Source organism: Podarcis melisellensis, assembly GCF_964234715.1.
Source record: "Podarcis melisellensis genome assembly, chromosome: 10".
Lineage (NCBI taxonomy): Eukaryota > Metazoa > Chordata > Lepidosauria > Squamata > Lacertidae > Podarcis > Podarcis melisellensis.
Window position 1 is genome coordinate 3,387,745 of NC_138542.1, and position 18,044 is coordinate 3,405,788.

At 41.2% G+C, this 18,044-nt stretch overlaps 2 protein-coding genes across 7 annotated transcripts in view; one reads left to right on the forward strand and one right to left on the reverse strand.

Moving 5' to 3' along the window:
• INTS13 (integrator complex subunit 13) overlaps nt 1-5,952 on the reverse strand; it is a gene marked incomplete at its 5' end in the record, with an annotated part of 27,810 nt that extends 21,858 nt beyond the window's left edge. For 2 of the 4 annotated variants that reach the window (XM_081927713.1, XM_081927712.1), the window contains 2 exons: nt 1,681-1,912; nt 5,828-5,952. In XM_081927713.1, coding sequence (XP_081783839.1) covers nt 1,681-1,912; nt 5,828-5,952 — 357 coding nt within the window. Of the gene's footprint in view, nt 1-1,680; nt 1,913-4,819; nt 4,999-5,437; nt 5,564-5,827 lie in introns of those variants that run through there. The other 2 variants (XM_081927714.1, XM_081927715.1) reach the window with 2 other exon arrangements.
• Nucleotides 5,869-17,002, forward strand: FGFR1OP2 (FGFR1 oncogene partner 2). Of its 3 annotated transcripts, none has more exons than XM_081927893.1 (6): nt 5,869-5,990; nt 8,289-8,425; nt 9,986-10,103; nt 12,119-12,261; nt 13,504-13,617; nt 14,200-17,002. In XM_081927893.1, the coding sequence occupies exons 2-6, from the start codon at nt 8,291-8,293 to the stop codon at nt 14,332-14,334; spliced, it is 645 nt and encodes a 214-aa protein (XP_081784019.1). In that variant the 5' UTR covers nt 5,869-5,990; nt 8,289-8,290; the 3' UTR covers nt 14,335-17,002. The 3 variants fall into 3 exon arrangements, with proteins under 3 accessions (XP_081784019.1, XP_081784021.1, XP_081784020.1); XM_081927895.1 differs by having other exon boundaries at nt 14,203-17,002; XM_081927894.1 differs by lacking the exon at nt 5,869-5,990 and adding an exon at nt 6,953-7,016.
• Nucleotides 17,003-18,044: the final 1,042 nt, after the last annotated feature.

The following is an 18,044-nucleotide window of genomic DNA, read 5'->3' on the forward strand; positions in this document are numbered from 1 at the left end:
CCAGACCCTTCTATATTGTGAGAAGGTGGGGAGGGGTATTACTCAGAAGGGTCTGGTAACTTCTGTTTCAGTGTATCTGAAGAAGTGTGCATGCACACAAAAGCTCATACCAAGAACTAACTTAGTTGGTCTTTAAGGTGCTACTGGAAGGAATTTTTTTGTAAAAGTCATTGTGTCACCTATGTTTCATAAAAAATTGAGTTGATTTTTTTTGAAATAACATCTGTTATTCCTTCAAGTGATGTGTCAATAATAACTAGTTAAATGAATGTAACTCCTATCAGAAAGAGAAGTTGAAGCTCTGAAAGCTTATACACACACTGTAAAATCTAATAGTAAGAAGTCCCATTAATCACAATGGATAATTTGAATTTGCCTCTACCAATAGCTTTATGACTGTAGGTAGTAAAGGTCTAATTATTCTACTTTAGAATATTCAGCTGGCAAAGATAAATTGCTGCAGAGAATCTAAAATGAGAAAGGTATTGCCACTTTTAATACGCCAAACCCTTCATCTAAACAACTACAGTGAGGGGGGTGGTCTGGAACTTTAGTACAGCAATGCTAATGTTTTTATTCTGAATTCTGTTATTCTTATTCTTATTTCATTTTATTTATTTTTTCTGTTAGTGTATGAAATTAATTTTATTAATTTCATCTGTTTTTATTATATTTTATATAATTTTGTTAAATCACCTTACCATATCATTTTATTAAAATATGAGCACAATATGAACATTAAAAAAAAATGAAAGGGACTAACAGGGGAGGATGCCTCATTGAACATAGTGGAATAATTATGAGTACAGGCATACCTTGTTTTATCATGCATTGCTTTATTGTGCCTCACAGATACTGCTCCTCACAAAGACGTGGGTGCAGCCACAGGCACCCTGGCTGCTTCCAGGGGAGGGAAGCCACCCCACCTCTGGCCATGGGAGTGAAAGTGGCTGGTTTTTCGCTGCCCACCCCTGCAGCCAGGGTGGCTGGGCTTAAGAGACTACAGTATAGTGTAAACATAACTTCAATTGCACTGGGAAACAAGCAAAAAATGTATGACACACTTTATTGCAATATTCACTTTATCGCAGTGGTCTGGAACCAAACCTGCAATATCCCCAAGGTATGCACAGGATGTGCAGTGAATTGCATGCCAATCATTACTGAAAGCTGTAACTAATTGTATTTCTTAAGTGTGAAGAAAAATGTGGTAGCAAGTACCAAATTCAAAATACAGGTTTCTATTCAGTGATTTTTAGAAAATAAAATGAAAGAGTTGCCAGTTTCTACTAACACAATGTCCCCATGGCTATGGAATAGGTTGAGCTTACCATGGCTACCAATTCTTTACAAAATATGGTTACTTCCATACCTTTGCAAACTTATTCATCATCTCTTCTGTATCTCTCACTATCTTCAGTTTCAGCAATTTTGTCTTAGGCACCAATGTAAATGCAGGCACAACTGTACTTTACACAATACTAAAATCAAAAGACCAGCAACAAATTGTGCAACTGCATAAGGTGGCCAAAGATCAAGATTGCAAATTTCAAGAAGCACTAAACTGCAATCATGACCACTAAAGTACAAATCCTACAGAACTCAAGAGTAAACATAGTTATGATGCACTATTAGTGTAGACTCCCCTAAATACAAAATATAATTTTACCCGTCACTTACTAGTTTTTTAAAGGGGAATATATCAAACATTATTCTACAATATTCCATGGATGATTCCACTGAACAGGTCCATAGCGATCGTGATATAGGTGCAAGAGGTATGATTCCTTGGGTCCGATTCTTCATTAACATATCAAAATCAACATGTTGTCTGCAAGATTCTGCCATATAAGGGCAGTGATCCACCACAAAAACTGTTTTGTGTGATTCTGAAAAAAGTTTCATTTTCTTCCTACAAGAAATGAATAACAGAATTAGTAAAACACTATGCAAACTTCAGCACAATCATACATATCTATTCAGACATAATTCCTAGAGTTCAATGAAGCTTACTTCCAGCAAGTGACTATAGGATTGTAGCCTCATAAGCAAGCCTAAAAGTGAAGATGTGAATAAAAAATACAAAAAGGATTGGGAAATGTTTGTAAGGTATTTTAAAAATCAGCATAAACAGGTGAACAGATTAGCAGGACTTGAATAAATTCAGCAGTGTAAGAGAAAGCAGGAGATAAAGTGTAAGAAGAGTAGAATTAGGTAATTTAGAATATGTAGAAGGGGGTGGAAAACAAAAGAAACCAGCGAAGGAGAAGAAAGGGAGTCCTTATGAGTTTTGTTCTTTGTTCTTATTTTTGTGGTGTTTCCCCCCTTTTTTTCTTTCTTTTTATGTCTTTTCTGAATTGTATGCAAAAATGCAAATAAAATTTTTACATATTAAAAATAGTGTAGTTGTGAAAATACAGTGGACGCTCGGATTGCGAACATGATCCTTGTGGGATGCACGTTCGCAACCCGCAACGTCTGCAACCTGCAACGACACATCTGCGCATGCGTGGGTTGCAATTCGGCGCTTCTGCGCATGTGTGAGTGCCAAAACCCGGAAGTAACCTGTTCCGGTACTTCCGGGTTTGGCATTCCGCAACCTGAAGCGCCTGTAACTCAGGATATGACTGTACTTCTTTTGATGCACTTTTGAGGTGTACCTATTGGCAATCATTTCCTGCTTCCTTTGATGTGGGGTTCAGTAATTACTTTGAAAAAAGGAAATACGTACAGTGGCCCAGTTTGCACAATACAGTAAACAGTAATGATTTGCTGGGATGGGCTGATTTGCTCCTTCCTGCTTGTGCTGGGGAGAAACAATCCACTACCCTTGGGCACAGTTTTACATTGTGATTTGCTTCATTCCAAAAAATCATGATTGGTATGTCAAGAACAACCCCCGGAATAAAGGGCATTTCCTTCAAATGGGATCCAAGTCAGTAATGCTTTTAAAGACACAAATACCACTATCCACATTTATTAGGACTAAAAGATATTTATGAATGTTTCCATCTTACTATGAACCTTCAGATGTTATAGATCAGGCATCCCCAAACTCAGCCCTCCAGATGTTTTTGGACTACAACTCCCATCATCCCTAGCTAACAGGACCAGTGGTCAGGGATGATGATAATTGTAATCCCAAAACATCTGGAGGGCTGAGTTTGGGGGTGCCTGTTTTAGATGAATCATTTTAGTGTATTAGTTGGCAGGTGCAGAAATGGCTTCTCAAATAGTTAGCTCATAATATTTAAATTAAGAAACTTTGTTCAGTACTGTTGCACTTTTATTCTTCTCCCAATTAACACTGCATAATATTGCTTTTCCATGTGTCACATCTCTCACAAGATTATGTAAAATGTGACACTTTTATTGAGTGCTAAAGACAACCAATTTGTTTTCCATCTCATCCTAAACATTTCTTCAATTTATGAGGGGTAAGCAGTGCTCAAGTAATAATAATACGTAATTATTCTTCTAAAGAACTGATCAATAGATTTCAAACTTATAAAAACAATCTGTGTGAAACCAAGAACTACAATCCCCTTTCAACAGATTTTGAAGATGTCAAAACCCAAGCCATGTTGATAGTGATCTGGTTGAGATTCCTGCATTGCAAGGGACTGGACAAGATGACCCTCAGGATCCCTACCAACTCTACAATTCTATGATTCTAATCGTCATTCTTTCTCAACCCCCCCCCCCACCAAAAAGACAATAAAAAACTGTTTGTAGATATATGCTTCTGTTTATAGGTCACATGCCCATTCACCTAAAACTCTGAAAAGTCAGCAGCTGAAGGGGAAAAAAGCCCCAAATCAGTTAAGAATTGGGATTTTTTTAAAATCTTGAACTTCCACACAATTTGCTTCTGCATGAGGATTTCTAGGATAGAAGCCCCTCTCCCTTCAGTGGAAACTCTTTATTGAGTTAGTTAGCAAGTTGTTGCTGCTGTTTTAAATGTAGGTAGGAAAAGAATGTGTTCTTTTGTGGCTCTTGCAAGCAGTTGTCTCTAGGGCTGGTAGGGATGGCAGAATTCTCCAGCTTGCAGAATTACAAAAGACTGCTTCATTGAGCTAGGGGGAAAGGAATCACAGTGCGTGTTTAATCTTTGGCTCAATCAGGGCCTGCCCACCCATGAGACGAGGCAAGGAGAGTGCCTCAGGCGGCAGGGTCCACTGGGGCAGTCGTTCCTTATGCAGATCTCCCCTGGCCCCTTCCCCCCCCCCCCGTGGGGACGAGAGCAGCACAAGTTGGGGGTTTGCCTCAGATGCCAAAATGCCCTGAGCTGACCCTGGGCGCCAGGCAACCGACTAACACCTATGCAGATCTTCCAAGCTATCCAAATGCCTCCTGCACGAGAGATCCAGAGGGCAGCAACACGAAAATCAGCCTTTTTCCTGCAGTGGCTCCCCATCTATGGAATGCTCTTTGCAATGAGGCTCACCTGAGGCCTCCATTATACACCTTTACCTGTAGGTATCAGGCCTTTTGGCTGACGAATATCCCACAGCCTTTTTAAATGTGTTGGGGGGGGGAGTTTTTGTTTTGTTTTTGTTCTTGCTTTTATTATGCATCTTGTGTCCATATATTGTATTTCCATGCCGTGAAGCGCCCTGAGATCTACTAAAGGGCGATATACAAATTTAATAAATAAAAATAAAAGGTGTTTAATTGGCGCGGGTTTTATCGAAAAGCAGCATTAGAGGCTCGTGCCCGAGTCCCGCTGGGGCTCCCGGGGTTCGCGTGCAGCAGCTGAGGAGAGGGCGCGGCGGGGGGCTCTGAGGGGCCAGTTTCGGGCCTCAAGGGTGTTTCTTACTGTGGCTCCTGACATCGGCCGTCCTCCCGAAGTCCAGCCGCACCGAGGGGCAGGTAGGTTACGAAAGCGGACGAGGCTTCGGCCGCCCTGGGACTCGCCTCGCGGGAAACGGGCCAGCCGGCGCCTCCCCCCCACTCGGAGCCGGCCCAGCCGCCCTCGCCTTTTCCGCGGCGGCTCCCTCAAAACATCGCGAGAGCCTCCGGTTTCATAGAGGCAAGAAAGGCAAGAGTAGGGCTCCAGCCAATGCCCTGGCTCCTTTCGAAAAACAAGGCGGGGAAACGCAGGGAAGGTGAGCGCTGCAGATCCCGCTCGCTGCTTCCTCCCAGCCGGCAGGAAAGCGCTCGGAAATGCGGTTTAAACTGCGTCCATAACGCCCCAATGTCGAATGTTCTGGATTCGAAGCAGCATGAATTTCCGGGCGACTTTGGGACTCTCACGCGCGAGCACCCGCCGTGATCCCGGGGGGGGGGGTAGTGCTAAAGTTCTGGCTGCTAACGGAGATCTGTGGCCAAAGGAGCCCCAGGGGCTTTGGTCCCCGCAAAGTGAATGGGCATTGCTGCCATTCAAATGGGGAGCATGCATTGTGTCATGTGATCACTTATGTGGGGCGGGGCTTACTTGGGCTCCCACAATATTCCGTTTCAGTTGGCGCCCCTGCCTGTCATTTCTGACAAAAAGTGGTTCGAAGTCCACCCAGAAGCAAGCTCCTCAATACACGTCTACATGCGCACATCTATAATGTCTGCTTCTTCCTTGAGGGAGATTCTCGCGATATCTCGGCGCAGAGTTCTATTAGCTGGAGAAATTGAGAGGCATTTCCTCCTCTCCCCTTCAGGGAAGTCCCGCGATACTTCGGCCCCGCCCCCGGGAGAGCGGAGGTGACGCTGGCTGAGCTCGCCGCTCTTCTCACCCAAAGAGCGAGCGGCCTTCGGCGACGGGAGCCGCGAAGTCTCGCGAGAGCCGCTTTGGAGTGACACTCGGGTCCATCCTTCCGCTCTTCCCCACTACCTCACGGCCCCCTCATGGGGTCTGTCGGCGGGTCTGCGCCGCCTCCGCGTCCTCCAGCCGTCGCCGTCTGAGGAAGCGCCGCGGCGGACGAGAGGCGAAGGCGGGCTGCGGGGGCCTCGCCACATCCCGGCGCCGCCCGGCGAGGAATGAGGTGGAACCATCGGTGAGGGGGGGGGGGAGGGACGGCGGCGACCCTGCCGCCTCGTGGGGAGGCGGGTGGGCGCGCAGGTTCCGCGCTTCTCTCGCCCCTTTGAGACCTCGAACCTCAACGGCGGAGAAGCCGGGACCGCAGAACAAGGAGAAATGGGGCAGCAGGAGCTCTCCCGTGTGGGCCTGACGAGCTGCTGCCGCAAGATAGCATCACAGAGCTGGAAGGGACCCCCGAGGGTCATCTAGTCCAACCCCCAGCCAGCCCTGCGGGAAACTCAGCTAAAGCATAAGTGACCGGGGGCCACCCAGCCTCTGCTTCAAAACCTCCAGGGAGTCCTTTCTGCTGTCATGCAGCTCTTCCAAGGAAGGAAATGAACTTTGTGACAGTAGCTTGAAGCCATTGGTTCAGGTGGTGGTGGGGCAGGGGCCTGCCTGCATCTGCCCCTGCTAGAGAACTGCTGGAGGATGTGGATTATTGGCATGTCTGTATGTGCTCCTCCACAACTTTTTTGTTGTTGAGTGTGTGCTTAAATGTTAAAAAAAAACACACACAAACAAAACATGCATTAAAAGATAAGGAACTTTGGTTTTGTACCCATCACAGTCCCTGCACTGATAGCTGCAGGGCTGACTGTAATGTACTTACTTACTTCGCATGATTTATATCCCACAACTTTGACACAGTTTAAGGTTTCCAGGGCACCTAATAAAGTAGAAAGAAACACAAAGTACCATTTAAAATAAATACTATTATAATAACAAAAAGTATAAACTAACACAGCAAATTAAAAAAACAACAAATCAAAACATTTAATAGCAGATTTAAATTGCTTTCCCCATCTCTGCTCTAAGGTTTCACTAACATTGTAAACCACCCCCACCCCCATATCATAAATTTTAACACTGGAAAAACACATTAGAAATTCACTGACAGTCACAATCCATTCCTGCCTAGGTAGTATTTCAAGCCACCATACAAATAAGAAGTCAACATGATTATCCTGTCTTTGATTGTACACTTCCTCTGACACATCTTTTGGTAATGTAATTTACATAACAGGACACTACACTAGCAAAGTTCTTAAATTCAAAATGTAACACCTAGTTTTAATCCTGCCCATTCTAATGTGCAAATTCTTTTACTCTCATTGCTGTAGTTTTTGTTTTTAAGCGTTTATATTAATGCTTTTAGAAATTGGTTGGTATCTGTATCTGTATATTTTATTCATTATACAGCATTTTATGATTATATTGTGTGTCATTATGGGTACTGTTAGTAGACGAGCAGGATATAAGTTTTGAGAAATGTGTGAAACAGCACCAGATTTAGGGTGATATAGGTGGTTTCCCAGCACAAGGCGCCGAGCTGAAGGGGAATTTCCTCCATCATCATTAACATTTTTGACAGATTGTCTTATGCTTTAGTGGGGGGGGCACTTGGCATCAGGCAAGCTGACACCCTGGCAAGTCTGCCACTGCACATTCATTTGGTTGATACACTATAGCTACAATGGTAATCTGGGGTGGGGGCAAATCTTCAAAGAAACCAGTGATCTTTAAATGGTGGAGTATCCCCCTACTTTTTAAAATAATTGCATGAGTGCTCCTGTACCATTTACAGGGAAGTGCTTTCCTTTATAGAAATAAAAACATTAGAACTTTGAAAATAATCCTGTTATGTGGGCATGACAAAGTGAGACAATGTCCCTCGCTGGCAGTTCCACCTATCACAGAAGCTGTGACTTTGCAAACTGAAAGAAAAAAGGTTTACTCCTGTGAGAGTCAGTGTGGTGTAGTGGTTAGAATATTTGTAGGTCTAGGACCTGGGAGACCCAGATTCAAATCCCCACTCAGCCAAGAAGTTCACTGGGTGTTACTATAATAATACTAATAATAATTTTACTATTGATATGCTGGTTTCCCCAGCCACTCTGTCCTATACATGCCTAAACTTAAGTCCCACTGTGTTGTCTGTATGACCTGTTTTGCTATGGCTAGTTACAACTTTCCAAATACCACAAACTGCAAAAAGAACCAAATTATGAAAAAATAAATAGAAAGTGCTGTTGCATTGGGAAAAAATATGACTAGTCATTCTGTTTTTGCGCCCATAACCCAGGTTCCAGGAGCCATGTGGCGAATAGCTTTTCTATCTCAGTTGCTAACACTAGAGTACATATTAAAATGGTTCCTCTGGCTGGGGAGTAAGATGATAATTATATTTTAATGAACACACATGCCACACATCTTGCAAGTAATGACATTGTGTTTACATTATGCAACAAACACTTTGTCCTATCATTTATTATAGAAATGAGTTGCACAATTGAGAAGGCCCTAGCTGATGCAAAAGCACTAGTGGAGCGACTGAGAGAACATGATAATGCAGCGGAAGCTCTGATTGAACAAACTACAGCACTCAACAAACGAGTGGAAGCAATGAAGCAGGTGTGTGGTCTCTTGTTAATTGTTCCTATTTGGAAATAGACTGTTTAAATGTGACCATTTAAGATTATTTGCAGTGGCCTAGGGAGTAAAATGAATCACACAGTCAGTTAAATGTTTAATAAGGCGTTTGAATTAGTTGATGTAATCTGTATATTGTGTGTTTTTGTGTGTGTGTGCGTGAGAGAGAGAGGACCTTCAGCTTTTTGCATATAAATTTGAGACCAGTTTAAGTAATGTAGTGTTGTATAGTCTTGCAAAATCTTATGCATCCACAATTGAAGCCTAGGGATTCTTTTGCATTATGTTGTTCAACTTTGATCAGATTTTCCTTGTATCAATCATATTGTAAATATATTAAATTTTTGGCAGGCACGTGGACTTTTAAACTCATTTTTCTGCAAAAAAATCTCTCTAACACATATTTTAATAATACTTATAATTTATTTATACCCCACCCATCTGGCTGGGTTTCCCTAGCCACTCTTTTTTAAAGCTTCAATAGACTCTTTTACCTGCTAGGACTTGCATCTGAACACTCTACTGATGCTTTCCATTAGTATTCTTGTCCTTTATTTAACTTTTTAAAATTAAACTATATGCCTTGCCTTTCCATCCATGAAGGCTCATAAATGGCTTAATAGTATTAAACCTATAATTAAAACAGCAGTATAAAAAGAGAATAACAATCTACAGCACAACATGGGCATAGAAACAATCAATAAGCTATTATCTGCAAAGACCTTTCTAACAGTAGCATTGCAACCTGCTACCTAAACCACATTCATGAAAGAACCAAGTGAGCTCTTTGGAAGGTATTTTTGCTGAGAGAAACATATATACTGTGCTTATTTTGCATATATTTAAGTTATAATCTAATAGTCACAGGCATTTTTGTATGTGTTTCATTTCCATTCAACACCCCTGCCACACCCATAGGTAAGTATGCCAGCCAGCTGAAAATAACAGTTCATACATGTACTGTAACATAAGGGTGGTGGGCCCATTCTGATGGCCAACCTTCAGAGACTGATGGAACCTGATGCATTTCTGAATGCTCTGGGGGATTTTTCTAGTAGAGAAAGGTGATGACCTTGTTGAAGCCCTGGTCTTGCTATGGCAGTGTTTCTCAAACTTGAGTCTCCAGCTGTTCTTTTACTACAAATTCCATCATCCCTAGCTAGAAGGGCCAGTGGTCAGGGATGACCCAAGTTTGAGAAACGCTGTGCTATGGAATGGCAAGAAGAATGGGTGGTTGACACAATCATTCCTGCATGTCCACTCCAGTGTTTTGGAGCTCAAGCAGCTCCTTGATACTCTGAGAGGCTCTAGACTATAAAGCAGGCTGGACAAAGACTGGAGAACAAGTGGCGCAAGTTTCGCTGTGAAGCTGACTGAGCTGAGTGTAGGCAGCATACAGCTGCAGACACTGATTTAACAACCCTTTCCCCCATAAGATAAGGGGGAGGGTTTGGTGAAAGGATACTTCAGAGTACAATTATGGAAATACCACAATATTATGCAGTACAGCATGCCAATTATGAAAAATTTGCCTACTTTCAGTACCAAGAAGAAATTCAAGAACTTAATGAAGTAGCAAGACATAGGCCCCGCTCTTCACTGGTACTGGGAATCCAGCAGGAAAACAGGCAGATCAGGGAACTACAGCAAGAAAATAAAGGTGAGTAAGCATTCACTCTAGAAGGAGATTCTGCACCATTTACATAGTTTATAATGTACCGTATTTTTCGCTCTATAACACGCACCCGACCATAACACGCACATAGTTTGTAGAGGAGGAAAATCCGTAGGCATGCCACCTGTAGGCATTCCCTCCATAACACGCACAGACATTTCCCCTTACTTTTTAGGAGGAAAAAAGTGAGTGTTATGGTGCAAAAAATACGGTAAGTTCCAGTAACTGAATCCCAAAGATTGTTCATTAACTTTAAAACATTTCATTGAAACTAATCATTTGTTTACTACCACTGTTGCTACTACTACTACTACTACTACATCTGAGGTGCATATACACTGTTAATCCATTAAAAGGTCTGAAGCAATAGGTGGATGCTGCTTTGAAGATAGATGGGATGGGCGCCTGATTGGACTGAAAGCTCTAAGGAAATGTGTCAAGATTCTGCAGATGCTTGGATAGCTAGAGACTAGTAGTAAAAATGCTCAGTACCCAAGATAAACGCGGGTGGCGCTGTGGGTAAAACCTCAGCGCCTAGGACTTGCCAATTGCATGGTCGGCGGTTCAAATCCCCACAGCGGGGTGTGCTCCCGCTGCTCGGTCCCAGCGCCTGCCAACCTAGCAGTTCGAAAGCACCCCCGGGTGCAAGTAGATAAATAGGGACCGCTTACTAGCGGGAAGGTAAACGGCCTTTCCGTGTGCTGCTCTGGCTCGCCAGAGCAGCTTCATCACGCTGGTCATGTGACCCGGAAGTGTCTGCAGACAGCACTGGCTCCTGGCCTCTAGAGTGAAATGAGCGCACAACCCTAGAGTCTGTCAAGACTGGCCCGTGTGGGCAGGGGTACCTTTACCTTTACCTTTCCCAAGATAAAATATGATGATGATTTATTTGTAACCCTTCCATCCTGACGGGGTCAGACACTTATACAGATTGGATGGGTAAAAAGTTCATGGACATATGCTTATAATGCATTAATGCTAACAACTAGACCTACTAATAGAATACTTTATTTTTTTGTATGTGTCAGTATTGGTGTAACTCTTATCAGATTGAACAGAAACTGCTTCCACATCTGGGTTTTAGGAACTAGGGGTGATTGTTATGGAATGATTGAACAGGTGGTCTACTGTTGCTAAAGAAATTATCTGAATACAGAAAATTTAAAAGGGGAGTAATTAGCAAATCTTCTCCAGGTAACTTGCAACTTGCGTGCATTTAACCTGTGCACATTCAGCTTTACGCGCTTGGGGAATGGAGAAAGGGACAGGAGGCCGACGTCTGGGGAAAAATAACTGGCAATCCCACCCTCCATTGAACCCAATGTGCTTTCACCAATAGTGTCCAAACGTTTTCCAAAGAGGGCCAGATTTGATGAAGTGAGGGCCAACCAAAGGACCAACCAAAATTGTTGGTCCTTTTTTATGATTTTACCCCAGGAAATAAACTGCCACAGGGGCCAGATTAAACCGACCACCGGGCCGGATTAGACCCCCAAAACGGACTTTGGGCATGCCTGGCTTTCACTATATGCAATTTTGGCTTTACACTCTAGCCCTGGAACATAACCCCTATGTAAGAGTTGCCTGTAGGTAGTTGTTTGGTTTGATTAAACATGTTGCCACTTATATTAATGGTGTACCAACACACACTTGCTTATCTGTTTGTTGTAGTGCTAGACACTATCAATTCATAGTATCAGAAATTTGGGTTAGTTTCATATATCCACCCCCCAATTAATTAATACTATGGCAACTATAATGAAATGGGTAGTTCTCCAGTAGTGTAACCAGTCTGAGCAATATAGTGGATTGTTTGTATACAACATTAGCCTGCTCAGAGCAAACCCACTGAAATGAATAGACATTATTAACGTTGGGCAATTCATTTCCATGGGGCTACTCTGAGTATAATTCAGTTGGATACAACCCAAGCAGAAGTACCTGCTATGTTTAGATAGTTTCCTGTGCACAAGTGAAATGTATTGAACTTATTTCAACAGAATTACATACTTCTCTTGAAGAACACCAATCTGCCTTGGAGCTAATAATGAGCAAATACAGAGAGCAGATGTTTAGGCTGCTCATGGCCAGTAAAAAGGATGATCCAGGTATAATAATGAAGTTAAAGGAGCAGCACTCTAAGGTAGTATGCCTTTTAAAATTCTCTAAGCCTTTTGCAGTACTAATGTTTTACCTTCTGATTTATGCACCTTCAGTAGTTTTAACTTCAGACCTTACATTTTTACTCTAAGACTAGAGCTGCATGGCCAAGACTCATTTCCAGATCTTCACCCTCTTCTACTGCACATTGGCATTGGGGGGAAAAGATTTGCAAAGTAGTAGGTGATAGCAGGAGTAGTACTTAGTTCTTTTTCCATCAACTACTTTTGCTTGTAACTCCTGATTTCACCTAGCCAGGATTCCAGACCTGTACACATCTAAACAAGTTTAACTGCACACCATGAGTAGGTTTGGTGGCATACTGAAGACATATTGAAGACTACAAAATAACCTGAAGTAGTCAATGGAATGCTAACTCTCCAAAGAGCTAAATGGAAACTTTTCAGTTTGTCTGAAGGACAGTGTATTAGATAGAATACACTGCCCAAAGAACTGGGTTGTTTTTCTCAGGGCTGATAACCCAATAGAGTGCTGTTACCCTATGCACTTGCTTACTGAAGCTAATTTAACAGATTTGTTTCCTTAGTTTCCAATCACCTTTTGAATGACTTATTTAATGTTCCTCCTGAATTGATGTGCTACATGTTCATTGCAAAGTGAGATGAGGTGCTTTAATTGCTCAAAAAATGGAATGCAACTCCTGTTTGAACACTATGTCATTGATACCCCAAGACCTTTGCACATAGAAGTATAGTGTACCATCATGGAGAAGGCAGTTGTGCATAATGTCTGTTCTCCTGAAGGTGGCTCTAAAACCATGGTTCCTAAAGTGGGACACATGCCCCACGGGGGGGGGGGCAATTTGATTTTTATGGGGGGCAATTCGAGAATGAGTTAGACCAAGTTAATGGCCTTTTAGGCTTCCTCCACATGAATAGGAGTTCACTTTTTGAATAATAAGAATTCTATGCCATGGGAGGGCATCAGGATTTTAGAGATGCTTAGGTGGGGCATGGCCAAAAAACCGGTTGGGAACCACTGCTCTAAAAAAAACCCTGCTGGATATGAAGAATGGGAAGAAATTCTTTTGGAATAGTAATATTACCAAAGACTACCTGTGGTTTATTGTGTTGGAAAGACTTATAATAAAATATTGAAATAAAAAAATCTTATGCTTTTTATAAACTTTTATTATTTACAACTCAGTTAGCATTTTAAATTTGAAATGTTACTAGTGATTTTTACTTTTATTCTTTTGGTTTAGGAGCTACAAGAACATGTGGACCAAATCACAGAAATGGCAGCAGTCATGCGAAAGGCCATTGAAATTGATGAACAGCAGGGTTGCAAAGAACAGGAACGCATTTTTCAGCTTGAGGTAAATATTCAATTCTATGGAAATTGAAAAAATAAGTGATACTTCTAAACTGATGAATTCAGATCATTAGTAAATGACAGAAGAATTCATTTTCGGAATCATTTTCCGTTTTGAATGAAATTGGTCACTTAGCACGAGGCAAACATTTTACACAATTTACCTTAAAATGCATTTTTAATTACATTTGGTACTCATACCTTACGTGGTAAACAGACTTACTTTATTGTGTAAAAGACACCATTTGGCATCTAGATCCTAGGGGCTGGCTTTCATTGCAGTGGCCCAGGTAATGGCTTCTGCTGCTGCTGCTGTAAGCTTATTTTTTGTCTTACGATTGTTTCCAGTAGCATATTCTGGGAAAGAATTTATTGTGTAGCCTCATGGGAAACCTAGTTCCTTAAAGCGTTTTCTGGAGTAGAGCTTGAGACAACATAGGACTTGGACTTTATCTGTGTTTTCCAAATTTTTTCCTTTTAAGTGCTTGAATAATTTAATATGTTCCCTCCATAATGTCTTCTCTGTTCAAATATTATTTCATGCTTTACTATGTTTCATTTAAAAGCATTGTGTCCTTGCTTACAGCAGGAAAACAAAGGACTGAGAGAGATCCTGCAAATAACTAGAGAATCATTCCTGAATCTCAAAGATGATGCATCAGAAAGTACATCTCTGTCAGCATTAGTAACGAACAGCGACTTGAGCCTGAGGAAGAGTTGAAGATCCTATGGAAATTTTGTATGGCCAACTGCACATAAGATCATAAAGCATCAGGGTTCACTTGTCAAGCAGCTGTTTCCCAATGCAGCCTTGACAAGTTAATGCATTCTAAATTAGACGACAATTTGATACTTTTTATACCATGTACAGTACATTCAGATTTATTTAAAATTGTCATTACTGCCCAATATGGATTACCGGAAACATAATTTCTGAAGGAAACTGGCTAACATCAGTTAAAGTTTTGAAAACAGCACCACCCGGAACAGCTGCAAAACTACACACATGTATTTAGAAAGTTCAAACTACTCCTATAGGGTGCTTAGAAATATACATAAAAACAGAAGTTCCTGCTCTCTTGGGCACATTCACAACATCATCTACCCACATACTTATTCCATTCATGGACTGAACTTGAAGAAAATCAGTTGTTTTGAACAGTACTGATTGTCTTACACCTTTAGTCTCTATCTGCTTCAGGTCATGTGACATTTTACAAATGGGTTGTATTTAAGAAAAATAAAAAACAAGGTACCAAATAAATTAACGCATTGTCTTTTTTTTAGGTACAATTCTTTTGTAAAATATTGTAATCTCTGTAGTGAGGAAGGGAGAAAATTAGGTTTTTCTTGCTTGTAGAAAAGATTGCAACAATTGTTACTACCTGTACTCATTGGTAATCTAAATAGAATGAAGTCTGAGGTCTAAGATCAATCTGTAGCTAATAGTTACCGTATTGTTGCACATCCAGTGGACTTCTAACATTAATTGCCTTTCAAATAATTGGTAGTGGCTCCTTACAGTGGAAAGAAATGTTGGGAGTCCAGGGAAATAGTTCTATTTCACTTCGCCAAATAATGGGTTTAAAAATACAAGGCTTGCTTTTCAGCTGTAAATAAATCAAACCTAGCAAGCCCCACACCTACTTGTAGACAAGGAAGTAATCTAATGAACTTGAGATTCTAAATCTGCTATCTTGTGGTCTCTACACTATATTCATTTTTCAAAGAAATGCAAAAAGTACATAATTTTTCAGAATATTTTTCTAGATCAATAATAATTTTGCTCAGCTATTTAGTGTGAAGCACTTCATTTTCTTCCACTATAAATTAAACACAGAGGCTTGGATTCAGTAGCTGTCTATGGTGTTAATGTGTGTGCACTCTGGGTTTTCCACTACAGCTCCCTCCCTCTGGGAAGTCATTTCCAAAGAGTTTACAGAATGGTGTGTGCAGGACTGCAGCCGAGGGTGGGCAGAGAATGGGTTCCCATTCCCCTGGGGTTTCCAGTTGTGCATGACACACTTTGGGATCCAAGCCTAAATATAGAAGCTACTCATCTACTAAAACAAGTTGAAGTTGTTTTATTTTTTTGAAGCACCTGGAACATTATTTCTGTGTGTCAGTCTTCTGACAGATGAGAGATGCCAAAAAATAACATTGTGGAACAATAAGATTAATTTGCTATGATATACTCAACTTTGACCATTTGACAACCAGAAACAAATAGTATATATTTGATAAGAAATCCCATTCTTCAAGCAGCATGATGGGCTGCAGTTATTTCTTAAGTACTTTGCAGAACCTGTTTATGAGAGGTATGCTATTCTAGTAGTCATGTACTAGACAAAGGAAATGTTAAAATGAACAGTTTACGGAGGCAAAGCTTCAGAAGCAGCATGAGATACATCCTTGAGGAAATCTAGAGCTAAATCTGGACAATTTAGAAACATGTAGAAAAGCGGTACTTAACTTGGCCTCAATTTATAAGCAAAGTAGTAGCTACGCTTTATTCATAATACATTATTTTGTATCCACAAATGGTACAGTGCACACTCATCTAATAAAACTACTTCACCTGCACTATCAGCCCAAATAGTAGCCAGTTGGAATATCTGTTTAATCCTAAACATTTGCAATGACATATCTAGGCATAGGGCTGGATTTTTTTTGATGCTAAAAACATAGCTTTTGAAAATACAAGCTGGTCAAAATATGTGACTTCTATTTCAACTTTATTTAAAACATTTTGTCCTTTATCTCAATCTGTTTAGTCTGCTCTGGTGTATGCAGTTAATTGTGGTAGGCACTAAAGCAACTTTAAAATAATTGACAAATGAACATAATTTATTATTACCGCAGTGGAAAGGAACTTGTTTATAATTTGCGCTTAGAAATTTTATAATCTGACTTTCTCAAACAAATTGTTTGTCAAATAAATTATTAGCCTAAGCACAAACCTTTTGTATACATTTTTTTCTTCCAGGTGGACAAGAGTGGAATTTCTAGCTCTACTTAATCCTCTCTGTAAATTATGAAATATTTATGTAAATAGTTTAACAAAAACTTATTTTCATTATATTTGGAGTGTAAAATACTAACTAAAATGCAGTCATCTCCAAGCTTGTGGAATGGATGTACAGTAGTAGTAAACTCACCAGTAATTCTGTACGGAAAAAGAGGCTTGACTAATGATTTGTAACTGTAAATTATTGTGATTGTCTAGTTCAGATTTCCGGTTGTCTTGAGTATTATTCTTTTGCATGCCCAAAGCAGCATAACTTTCTTGGAACGTGGCATGAGTTTTCCTTATACCATTATTTTTGTAAGGCAGATGCTTGTAATGCCCTTGAAATGCATCCTGTACAGTAAACTTATTTTTGCCAGTATTTTGGGTCAAGTAGATGTTTAAACCATTCAGGTTTTGTCAAATGCCAACATGAAGTGTCTGTTCTGGTACAGCTGCCTCAGCTCCTAGCAACCAGCACCCCCTGGCTAGCTCCAGAGGCACCATTCGTCTGGGGAGCTTATAGCCAGAGCTGCTGCAACGAACAGCTGTGCAAGCCTTTGGGAGGCAGAGACACAAGAGAGCATCAGAGGAGGAAAGAGGGACAGAGGCCAGTGTTGCCATGGCCCTCCTGACCATTGTACACTGGTTGGAAACCACTGCTTTAAGAGGCCCATCAGGTTGAGAAGGACATATTTTTTCAGTGGTGGCACCAGTTGCAGTATTCCATTGTCAAGAAAGCAGCTGGAAAAGGCATGCAGAGACCACAGCCCTGTTTACCATAACACCCCACCCCAGATGCTCACTAAGCCTGCTGTGGCCTGGAACTGGTTGTATAAAGTGCAGGTGGCCAATTGCTGAATGGACACAGCTATGGAAAAACCATCAGAACTTGGTGGCTGCCCACAAAAACAAGCCCTGCCACAAGTGTTAGGCCACCACCACTGGTGCTGGCAAATGGACTTAATCCCTTTGGGTTACCCCTCAGAAGAGTTACAGGACAGAAGTGCCACTCATCTTGATTTCCAACCACCATGAAGTTTGCACCAAGATAGATTAGGAGGCTGAGGTACCTGGGTGAGGCAGGAGAATGAGAGGGGTTGAGTGGGTAGGTGTGATGGAAGAAGGGGTGTGTGGTACAATCAGTATGCAATTATGGTATTGATATTGTTATACAGCACTTTATGAGATGTTGCTAGCATGTTAATCACTAGCACACACCTTGTAGCATTTATATGAATTCCCAGTTTGCATATTGTAATGGATTGTATGTTTGGGGGGTCATGGGTTGGGTTGTTTTTACCATTTTAATGTTTTTTATATGCTATAACCCCCTTTGGTACTGTCTAGTAAAATGTTGATAAATACAAAATAACTCCACCTTTCTGGTCCCCCCCAAACCCCTTTAGTGGTCCCCAAAAGAT